This window comes from Lepisma saccharinum, chromosome 8 (assembly GCF_977018435.1).
Source record: "Lepisma saccharinum chromosome 8, izLepSacc3.1, whole genome shotgun sequence".
Classification (NCBI taxonomy): Eukaryota; Metazoa; Arthropoda; class Insecta; order Zygentoma; family Lepismatidae; genus Lepisma; species Lepisma saccharinum.
The window spans coordinates 91,581,908-91,594,194 of NC_139236.1; the positions used below are offsets into that span (position 1 = coordinate 91,581,908).

General features: G+C 40.9%; 1 protein-coding gene across 1 annotated transcript in view; it reads left to right on the forward strand.

Annotated features, from left to right (window-relative positions):
• Nucleotides 1-12,287, forward strand: part of LOC145991298 (tyrosine-protein kinase RYK-like) — a 308,147-nt gene that overhangs the window by 283,639 nt on the left and 12,221 nt on the right. Inside the window, exons 7-10 of the mRNA XM_083127287.1 lie at nt 1,181-1,364; nt 8,265-8,424; nt 10,089-10,238; nt 11,353-11,512. Coding sequence (XP_082983413.1) covers nt 1,181-1,364; nt 8,265-8,424; nt 10,089-10,238; nt 11,353-11,512 — 654 coding nt within the window. The remainder of the gene's footprint in view (nt 1-1,180; nt 1,365-8,264; nt 8,425-10,088; nt 10,239-11,352; nt 11,513-12,287) is intronic.

The following is a 12,287-nucleotide window of genomic DNA, read 5'->3' on the forward strand; positions in this document are numbered from 1 at the left end:
TTTCATAGATAATGAGGGTATAAACACACATTCGTAACAATATAAGGAGCCTCACCGATGGCGCAGTGGTAGCGTGGTTGCATTGTAATCAAGGGGTCCCGGGTTCGATACCCGGTGCAGGCACATGGCACAGTGGTTCGGATCCCATTTTAAACCGTAGGTCCAGTCCCGATTAGCCTTACTGTGCATAAAGCAACTCAAACCAAACCAAATGGTAACAATATAAGGATTAACAGAGTAGACGGATATGTTTATCACTCTTTATATTCTATCAGTGGAGTTATTTATATGTATTTGGTCCCTTTATTTTTCTAGGAATTCATTCACACTGTAGTACATGTTGTCTAGGAGGAGTTGCTGGACATGTCTGAATTGGTTTTTGCACATTTTTTTCTAGTGATTAGGAAGTTTAGGTTGCATATTAACAGTCCTGTATGGTCAAAACTGTTTTTTGATGTCTGTAGTCTAATTTATTTATTTACTTAAAGTTTCAGATACAGTACTGAAAGACCATTTTATACTGAAACTGTAGACAAGAAAAAATAAAAATAACAACAAAACAAGACAATACAAGATGGCAGACGAAAAAAAATTGATACGTGTACCTTCTTAGTGATTGTCGGAAATTGTTCTGACAAGAAAATATCAACATTGACAGGCAGGTTATTATATAAGTGAGGGAGCTTATAGTAAAGAGACCGTTGTAGGAGAGAGAGCCTTGTAGCAGGAATGTGAAAGAGCTTTACGTTGAGGGTTGGTCGTGTGGGTACTTGTAGATGAAATTGGTTGCCAAGGAATTCGGTTTTAATTTTGCCATTAATGATTTTATGCAAAAATTTCATGTCTGCTAGTTCGTGACGAGTGTGTGATGGCTGGATATTCAAAATAGACATAGTATCTGTTTTATGGAGGTGTCTGAGAGAAGGAATTCTATGGCGGGGAAAAAGCTGAGGACTTAATCAAGCCTGGTAAGATTTATTTTTAAGAGAACATTCTGAGCTGTTCTTGTGTAGTATTTGGGAAGGTCACAGTTTCTGTATCACCCCACCTCTCTTCCTCTTTAAGCACTGTTGCTTCCCGCCTGAAAATCCTACGAGCGGTCTTTGGTCCTGATTCGATACCCGGTGCGGTGTTTTCAGACCGACATTAGTTTCTGACATGTTTCCTCTTTTCCCAACAGATGTCTCTGCAAGACCCACGGCTGACGGATCCCGCGGAACGGTTACGCCATCTGTCTGTGTCTCGGCAAAAGATCTTCCCGCGGACCCTGCTCCAGGAGGGGACCTTCGGAAGGATCTACCGAGGGGTTTACCAGAACGAAGACAAGGACAGAGAAGAGGAGGTTTTCATCAAAACAGTCTCAGGTACAGTGTAGCCATCCCACTCGGCAGTGGCGTGTCCAGGATTTGATGCGGGGGGGGATTCATTCAATGTTCTCTGCACTGGAACCTCAATGTTTACAGATCAGAGCGTTCATATTAGGCAGCATTTGGAAGTTTACTTTTAAAAGTAACAAGTTGAGGTTACTCTGCTCAAAAAGTTAACTTACTGGGTCGCAGTTACAATGCTCAGAAAGTGACCGGGTTACAGTTGCTCTGCTCAGAGAGCGACCGGGTTGCAGTTGCTCTGCTCAGAGAGCGACCGGGTTGCAGTTGCTCTGCTCAGAGAGCGACCGGGTTGCAGTTGCTCTGCTCAGAGGGCGACCGGGTTGCAGTTGCTCTGCTCAGAGGGCGACCGGGTTGCTCTGCTCGGAGAGTGGGACCGGGTTGCTCTGCTCGGAGAGTGAGACCGTGTTGCTCTGCTCGGAGAGTGGGACCGGGTTGCTCTGCTCGGAGAGTGGGACCGGGTTGCTCTGCTCGGAGAGTGGGACCGGGTTGCTCTGCTCGGAGAGTGGGACCGGGTTGCTCTGCTCGGAGAGTGGGACCGGGTTGCTCTGCTCGGAGAGTGGGACCGGGTTGCTCTGCTCGGAGAGTGGGACCGGGTTGCTCTGCTCGGAGAGTGGGACCGGGTTGCGGTTGCTCTTCTCGGAAATTGTGGGACCGGGTTGCGGTTGCTCTTCTCGGAAATTGTGTGACCGGGTTGCGGTTGCTCTTCTCGGAAATTGTGTGACCGGGTTGCGGTTGCTCTTCTCGGAAATTGTGTGACCGGGTTGCGGTTGCTCTGCTTGGAAAGTGTGTGACCGGGTTGCGGTTGCTCTTCTCGGAGAGTGTGACCGGGTTGCGGTTGCTCTTCTCGGAGAGTGTGACCGGGTTGCGGTTGCTCTGCTCGGAAAGTGTGACCTGGTTGCGGTTGCTCTTCTCGGAAATTGTGTGACCGGGTTGCGGTTGCTCTTCTCGGAAATTGTGTGACCGGGTTGCGGTTGCTCTGCTCGGAAAGTGTGACCGGGTTGCGGTTGCTCTTCTCGGAAAGTGTGACCGGGTTGCGGTTGCTCTGCTCGGAAAGTTTCGGAGTTGCAGTTGCTCTGCTCGGAAAGTTTCGGAGTTGCAGTTGCTCTGCTCGGAAAGTTTCGGAGTTGCAGTTGCTCTGCTCGGAAAGTTTCGGAGTTGCAGTTACTCTGCTACACTTCTGTATGTATGAAACCTTTTGGATGATCTATGGCAATACTAATGTATAGGCTCAAATTTCCAGACAGAAATTTAGTACTAATGTAAGTTCTATAAGGAAGGAATAATTTTGGTTATATAAAAGATTGTTTTATTTCATACACTTTCGAATATTTACAGTATTGTACAGACACAATGGTGTAAGTCCTGCCTTGATTTATATTCATTTTGCCGCCTATATTTACTTACATTGCTGATACATTTTGTTAGCTAATAAGAACATCTGACTAATCTCACGATAATCAAACACGCTGTTGAACTCCTACTTACTTTCTTTAAGAGAACCACTAAAGACGTGACGTCATCTCCCAGCAACAAATACCTGATCGACCAACCTGTGCGTACCTACCTTGATTATATTTACCCTTAGATCTGGCACAATTGTGCTGCCATCTGTTATCGAAAAGTTAGCACAAAATTTGGCTTTTGCAGTTACTCTATTGCAGTCTCTGTTTGGAACATATTGGGGGTATGTTTCTATGAATGCAACGCTTTCCCCGTTGTTGCGCGTCAGCCAATCGCATCCCGAGGCGAATTCGTTGTTGCCATTTCGGAGAAGAGCAGTAGGAGAAAGATTCTTGAGTTTTCAGAACCTTGTTTCAAGGTCTCCGGAAGAAGAAAAAAAGTGTTTCAGAACACGCAACGTGACAAAGTTGAAAACAACTGCCAGCTGCAAGGCATGCAAGCTTCGGACCTTGAAGTCTTCATAACCAGATATGGATTGAAATCAAGGACGTATTTTGAGGGGGTCCTAGGGGTTCGAAGCCCCCTCCTCGAAAGACTGAACCAAGTACTCCCTCTGTCCCATAATTATTGTCCGGTACACTTTTGTTTGTTGTCCCATAATTGTACGATATTCAAACTGCGACATTGGTGTATACAGAAGAAGTAAATGAAACACGGGAATGTGTCACACAACGTTATTACTCAGGGATCAATACAAATTGGCCGATCAAGTATCCAAAAGAACCTAAATAAAAAGTTACCATTTTGGCATACCGGACAATAATTATGGGACAGAGGGAGTACTAAAATTAAATAATTGAAATATGCTTATATAATCGACGGTTATTTATTTTCAGCGAACTTACTGGAAGTCAAGGATTACACTGCGATCACACGGATTTCAATTAGCAATACCTAAGATGATTTATGCTCATTACTGCTTACAGTAATAAATATGCTTAAAATATTAACCAGGAACTTTACTTTTCATCAACTGGGCATGACACCCTTTTTTGTTTTTCAATAAATATTCAATTATTTATCTTTTTGACATTAATTTCCTTTCTTGTTTTAGGTAAATATTGGCAACCTTAAGTACATGTAAGGGATCCCGGGTTCGATACCCAGTGGAGGCATATTGTTTCCTCCTTCCCTTATTTCATTAATTTATTACCGGGGTGTAAGTAAGAAAAGGTACTAGCGAGAGGTTTAGTAACAAGACTCAGACCATTCTATGTTCGGAGAGACGCCTCCGTCCTCCAGGTACATACCTGCGCTGTCTTCCTCGATGTACACGCACCAAAACCAAATCCAATACTGATCCTGAAATTCCCTTCCGATCTTCTCAGATCGTTTCGGTTGCTTCGCTATACAAATTCCAATACCTGTCGATTCATATCCGTCTGTCAGGCTGGTACCTTTCCACGGACGAGGCACGTAATGGAATTTGTAAGGTCTGCATTCCAAACCGACGAGAACATCCTGTCTCCGTAATGTTTCGTTTCAAGTACACCTTCTAATATTTTACCTACAAGTCAACATACCTCCCTGTCAAGAAGCGTCATCTCCGATGGTCGCTTGTCTGAGTGTATCATTTATTGGTTCATACATGTTAGAAATTCCTTTGAAACGATATAGTAGTACATGAAGAAACTATCAAACCTGGTAAGCAGAAAACTTTTACCAGTACCAATCCATAATACTTATTATTATGCATAAATAATGCATAAACAACTAAATACCAATTAAGAACCAAAGAGCAGTAAGTTCATTAACTAAACATATGAATATGAAATTAGTATAGTTCATTATAATACATAACCATAACCATTACCAGCACAATAGTTGTTTTTTTTTTGTTTGTTTGTTTTACGATGTTTTTGTCCCTTAAATTGATTATTTTAATATTACGTTATCACTGGTGTTCTTGGCATCGACAATGAAAACTTAAATCATGATGCACTATACACTATAATACTCAAATAGTCAACTCCTTGAACCAAAGTTTATAATCATTCACAAATCTGAATGAAATAACATTCACTTTTGATAAGGCATAGTTTACACTGCATGCCATAATTACACTATGTAATCACTTAGATAATATTCACTGTTTAAACACATTGTGTTCAAACCTTAAGGGTTCAATACGACATTATTTCGTATCATTGTGTTTATTTTCACTTAATCACTTTGTTTTATCATTTTGAAAGTACCAGTTTCTTCTAAAAGAATTCACGCAATGATTGCAGATCAGTATCATGTCGATTTCCCGTGTTCTGAACTGTTCACGTTTGTCCATGCATAGAAATGTATCTGACTTCGTAGCACAATTGAGACGAACCTAGTTCCTGTACTTCATGTAGTCTATTGGGACTTCACTAGAGATTGAAGTGGTGAACTTGGCGTTTCCAGTTCTTCGAACTTCTTCAGTTTCACATGTTGTTGCAACTTGGAACTATTGATGACATCCTGGGCAGCTGGGATGCTCTGGTGAATTGGCGTTTGGAACATGTAATGCTACTAATTGGTCCTGCTGGGAAGGATTTCCAAGTTCGTGAAATACTTGCCTGCTATACTAAGGTGTTGTAAGCTGGGAATCAGATCACAGTGGAAGAATCACATGTTGTCCTAGGTGAGAAACGTCTTACACTTCTTTTCCAACTTCCGCAACTGGAACAGAAGGTTCTTCTTGGATGCATTGTCCTGTCTTAGTAGTATCAATTTGAATGTAATAGACACACATTCAATGAATGCTGTTCCTTCTTTGTCCTGTCCAACCAAAGTGTAGCCTCCGGAACATTCCTCTTGACTTGTCTTTCATCTTTCTATTCTCCAATACGGCAAGTCCATCGTCCATCAAAATCTGGGGTTGGGGGATGCTCCGAAATTGGATTTAATCTGGAGGTGTATTCTGTAGAAGGTGGAAGACAATTTGGCGGCGTTGGTCCTCGAGTTTTCCTCTGTCGATCTTCGACGATGCTCTGGTGTTGTAGGTACCTGTTAGAGGTGGTCTGAGCCATTGAAAGGAAGGAGAAAGAGAAAATAAGGATAGGAATGTAGTAGATATTGGACATACACCAATCGACATGTACTCAGCCAAATGTAGGGCGGCTTTAGAAGTTCACTGTCTGCCTGCTGGACAGGGTGTCTAATCCATTGGCTAAGTGCAAGTCGGTGGTGATGTGCCTTAACAGATACTGTCAAAGTGATGTGATGGGATATCGATACAAGATTGTTTAGCCAGCGCTTTGGAAGAAGAAGGAATAGGGGGTGGTGCCGTTGATGGTCTGATATGTCTATTTTGTGCTATTCTTACAGGAATTATTTGTTCTTCATTTGTGACATTTATACTGCGAGCTTGAGGGGTAGGTTTTTGTCGACTGGTTGTTTGTTGTGCAAGGGGACGACAACAAAAACAGGATTTAATTTTACGAACAAAACATGCCGTAAATAATAAAAATAAGATAGTCCCTACAATTATTAAAGATATCGCTGTTGCTGTATGTGACGCAGTTTCGAAGGGCAGTGCATTATTATTGGATTTGGATCCCACTTTAAACTGCAGGTCCAGTCCCGATTAGCCTTACTGTGCATAAAAATGGAGTTTCTACTGTTTATTAACTCCATCTCTCTCTCTCTCTCTCTCTCTCTCTCTCTCTCATATATATCTTCTGTACCTTTCTCTCACTTTCTTTACCGAATTTCACCGCATAATATTTTTCAGCCCAAAAATTGGTTTAGAACCTTTCATCGTTTAATCGTCGCATCAGATAAAGTCAATGATAGTGGCGCAGAATCTTGGGACACAGAAGATAAATTTTTATAGGTCCGTACTTCAAAACACTAGTAAATTTTATGACGTGTAATATTTGGACTATATTGCACAAATTAATAGCACCTATTGTGTTAACTTTCTTTTCCAGACAAGAAAGATGTTCGATAAGCTGTCAGGAATAAATTATGTGCGTCGATTTGGACTATTCAATTTTAATGTATATTCACGAGTATTTCGTGGATCCTAATCTTGCACCTTGTAATAAATTATTTTTAAATACCAGTAACACTGGCCATTTTTTTAAAAAATAGAAGGCTTCACATGATGGTCGCACCCCACTTTTTTGCAAAAATATTTGGCATAAAATCTGCGACGATTATGCAATGAAATACTGTATATTGATTTGTGTGAGGTAGCCGGACAATTGCAATGACGGACAAGTGCGATGAACACAGAAGTGAAAGTGTGCTGCGATGATATTCTATCAAATTGAACGGTGACTTAACACCCCGTATAATACCTCTTACAAGAGAATTAAGTGAAATATTAATATTTTCGGCTGGGAATTTGGTTCAATCAAGAATTTGAACATGGGCTAGAGACAACAGACCACCTTTTGGAGTGTCCAGTTTCCTCATACAGGGTGACAATTAATGAACTATATGATATAAAACCGTCATAATTTCTGAACGGTTCGCGTGATGACGTCCAAACTGCGTGGCTGGCCACAGGACAAGATGGGAATTCGTATGCGTATGCGCACGCAACGTGTTGATGTCTGCCATTTGCAAGTGAAAATGTCCTGGAGGAGTATTTTGGGGACCTCATTCTGGCTCTGGGGTACCCAGAGGCCACTGGAAGGGAGCTATGTTAAGGACAAGGTGTACAGAAATAACCCCAAAAAACCATTGCCGAGCTGAAAACTGCCATTCAGGAGGTCATCGATGTTTCGACACTTCAGCGGGTCATGCAGAATTTTGCTGTTCGTCTACGCCACGTCATCGCCAGAGATGGCAGACATATCGAACATGTCTTAACCTAAATCCGAATGTCTGTAGTGCCGTTTACATGTGCAATACAGTATGTGTACTACGTGCTTTGTCACTAATTTCCGTTTTATTTCATATAGTTCATTAATTGTCACCCTGTATGTGCGAATACACTTCCCAACTCTCGTCGATTTTAATGTCACACTTTTTCCTTTTCTGACCTTCATAGATTAAGTTCCATCCGCATGTACTTGATGTTGGTGTCTTCTGCTTGGCTCTTGAGGCAGGCCAGAACGTCATGAATTTTTGGATGCGGTCTTCCAAGCCACCTACAGGATTTTATTTTGTTGTTCCAAACTTCTGCAAACATTATTAGTTTTGTGGCGCCTTTGCTTAGGTGAGGTTAGGTTCATAGTAATTGTCCTAGATTCGTGTGTGATTCTGGCTTTACAATAATTGATTCTGAAAGTTTCTCATGTAGTCTTATTTGAGTTGGCAGAAAAGGGGGGGGGGTAGAACCACCCTCGCCTCACCCCTGTCCACCAGCATCTCTTTCTGTGGTTGTTCCAAACACAATCCTTCAGCGTGCTTCACAATGGAATAAATGTCGATCACAATGATCACGTGTTTGGCGATGGAAGCGTTCATTTCTCTGTTCCTTCTTTCCAGACCAAGCGTCCCAGTTCCAGATGTCTCTGATGCTGTCGGAGGGAACGATGCTGTTCGGGATGCTCCACAAGAACATCCTCCCCATCCTGGGGGTGAGCATAGAGAACCAGCGGCAGCCCATGCTTATCTACCCCTACATGAACAAGGGGAACTTAAAGAAGTAAGTTTCATTGGCGTCGCCAGAAATTGTGAGGGGGGATTAAGCCCTTGATGTAGTATTGTTTAGTAAGTAGTAGGTTGGACGATATCGGAAAATTCATATCGCGATATATCGTCAAGAAAACATCCTCACAGACGATACGATAGGATATTTTCTTCGTATCGTGATATCGGCGATAAATCGTCTCCACGATATATATCGCCAAATCTCGTCCCAATATATCGCTGACACGATTTATATCGCTAATATAGCGTGACGATATATCGGCCAATATTATTTAGTGCGGTTCTATTGTGTAATTGTTATTAACAAGTACTATTTTAAATAATAACAGCAAAGTGTTTTTAAATTATTGTTATACCTTCAGTTGGACACCTCAGACGACATCCAACAAAATTGTTTTCCCTGTCTTTCTCTCTTTCTCCTTTATCTGTCTCTGCTTCATCTCTCTCTTTACTTCCCTCCCTCTCGTTTACCCTCTCGTTTCCCCTCTCTTTTCTTCTCTCCCTCTCTCTTTCCACCTCTCTAAATGCCCCCCTCTCTCCTCCTATATGCCCATATATCTGTGTCTCCTTTCTCAGGGTGCGAAATCACTGCAGATTGGTGGGAGGAAGGAGCAGACAGGCAGACACACACACACACAGATTATATATATATATATATATATATATATATATATATATATATATATATATATATACGGTATATATATATATATATATATATATATGTGTGTGTCATTAATTACTGAATAATCAAATTATATTACACAATGTATTTTATCGACTGTCCTTCATTCAAAATTCAATTGCAAATTAAAGATATTAATATGCTATGAACAATAATTCGTGTTACTAAAAGGGGGGGGATAAAAATTAAGAAACATTAAAAAGATAATAGTTTCCTATATAAAACTCACATTTACGAAAGGCGATGAGAAATGGAGAAGAAATAACAAGTCGGACTAATTTGTGTGTTCTGGGGATTGCTGGGTTCAGTGTTCTTATGGATGAATGAGGCTCTTTGTTGTCCATTCTTTGTGTATGTTTTCGATATTATTCCAGTAATGTATGTTCGACTCCCAAACTAATTGTTTATGTTTGTTCTGAGAACAAAAACTCCCCCTCCCTGAAATGTTTGGTGGTGGGGGGAAATCTCAGGACAAAATCGTTGGTGGGGGGAATTCCCCCCCTGTTCCCCCCGGGATTTCGCACCCTGTAACTTTTTCCATCTCTGTCTCCACCTCTTTTTCTCTCTCTCATCTTTCTCATCAATCTTATTTTCAGCCGGCCCCCCATAGCGGAGTGATGCGTTACAATGCCAGGGTTCCCGGGTTCGAATCCTGGCCTGATCATGGATGTTCGTCAGTATCCATTCATCAATTTCATCACATCATCTTCGCAAATTAGCCAATAGTGGCACAAAAGGCGAAGTAAAATAAATCAAACTCTATTACAATTGTATAAATTGTATAATATATGTGTAACCATTACAATACATAAGATAAACCTTGCTACTTGACTAAAGTACATAATCATAATAGAAACCAATTATTTGCTTCTGACCTCCGCCATAAAATATCCATTTCAAAATAGAAATATCAAGTATCATTGAAAAGGACAGGTTCTTAAACTCATGGTCATGATAAATGTTTCTCTTTGCAGGTTTCTCCAGAGCTGTCGCCTGCGGGGGGAGGAGCAGTACACCCTCTTGACGCAGGACATCGTGGACATGGCCATCCAGGTGGTCCTCGCGATGATGTTTCTCCACAAGCACAGGATCTGCCACAAGGACCTTGCCACGAGAAACTGCGTGTAAGATGTTATCCTATGTCACCTTTCTCTTCGCTCTGATTTTGGTGTTTGTTTCCTTTTCTTCAATTTTTTGTTATTTTTTGTACTTTTCGGTTTAGTTCCCCCAAAATTGTGTTTTTATCTTAACACTAATAGATGTCGCTACTTGTTCTACATTCTAAGATTGCCTGCCAATTGTGTGACACAATTAAAACCAAGTATACATATCTTGGCCCAATTTTGACATTTACATAAAGAAGAAACTTCCAACTGGATGTGGCGTGTGCAGGATTTTCGAAAAGGGGGGGGGGAGGAGTTACGTATATAATTTTTTTTAGAAATCCTAATTTTTTGCCATCTTCTCCCATTTTATTTAGGAATATTGGGCCACCCCCGACTGAGCACGTCACTGTAAAAAGGAATATGAGAATATTGAATTTTTTTAAAATTTGATTAATTAAATTTTTGTAGCCTATCACCATTAAAAAATATCAAATTGTTTGGATCCAATGAGTTTATTATTTCACCTTTGTTGTAAGCATGTCTGTTTGGTACTGTACTTGAATTTGTAGATAATTCGTAACACCCGTGACACAGGATTCTTTGTTTTCCAATTTGGAATTTGAGAATATTTTCAAAAATAAAAACTTTGTGAGGATTTTCTTTGTTCTTTATACATAACACAATATACATTGAAATGTATGTATAAGGTTCATTCAGGGGGAAGATTTTTTTTTTATTTTTTTTTTATTTCAAGCTTCTCACTTGCAAAAGCAGTTCACAAATTTTGTTACACACGTCACTGTGACAGCATATTTCCCTCAATTTCTCTAACAGGTTTTTGTTTCAGTTCATGCGAGTTCGGCTGCAGGAATTTACTGACGTACAGTACTTCTATTTCTGTTGCAGAATTGGGAAAGAAAAGTAAGTCACACTAAAGTTTAGTTACACTAAAGTTTACAGTTAAGAAATGAAGAGAGAATGTAACACCAGATGTTGACAAATGTATTCGCTCTAGTATTATGTAAAAGATCTTCATAATGCGTTTCTGTAGAGCATTCCTACCTACCGTATAATACTGTTTCCATGAACATTTATATGTATTGCTTTTTTTTTTTTCTTGTTCCGTCTACAGGGTGGACGAAAAGCTGCGCGTCAAAGTGACCGACAACGCCCTCTCGCGCGACCTCTTCCCCAGCGACTACTACTGCCTCGGAGACAACGAGAACCGCCCCATCAAGTGGATGGCCCTGGAGAGCCTCCTCCACAACAACTTCTTAGGGGCCTCCGATGTGGTACGTTAGCCTTTTGGTTACTTGCTAATCGCTATATACCGTGCGTTCATTTCGATCTGCAGCCGAGAGATCGGGAGAAGCGTGGCGGGCGAGGCTGACGGAGATGCCGACATTTGCGGCCTGTAATGCCCGCTTATTTTTATAGACATATGCAGACATTTATATAAATATTGCAAAACGATCACTAACCTGTGTTATAACACGCAAAAGTTCTTCTGTAATTCATCCAAGTTCTGCTCTTATATACACAAAAAAATACGCTTTAGAAACGATGTTAAGAGCCACAGATAATAAAACATTTTAATCATAGTTTTGACCAGTAACGTCCTGCTTAAGTTTATATCCTTGAAAGAGTTTTGTGCCGATGGGGATCGTTTGGAGGTTTTGAATGTGCAACACTGTATCAAGATTACGCTGTAGAAGAAACCGTTAAAAGTCAATAGTGTTCGTGAGCTTCCTTGCAATCCGAAATCTCCGAGCTCGAGTTTTTTGTTCCTTCGCGACTAGATGAAGACAGAGTTGTAAATATAGTGGCGAGCAATGTAAACCAAGAGCGTGTTAATTTCGTACTGTGCGCAAGAGTGTTATTCTTGGTTACTTGCAGTTACTTGTTTGTGTTATTGTAGTGTGTATGTGTGACGTGTCAGTGAGACGATTGGAATGCCAGCCGCAAGATTCACGTTAGAACAAAGATTTTTTTATGTATGACACGTACCTACGTGAAAACAAACTCGTGTCGAAACGTGTGTAGGTAATTTGTACAGAAATTCCCATG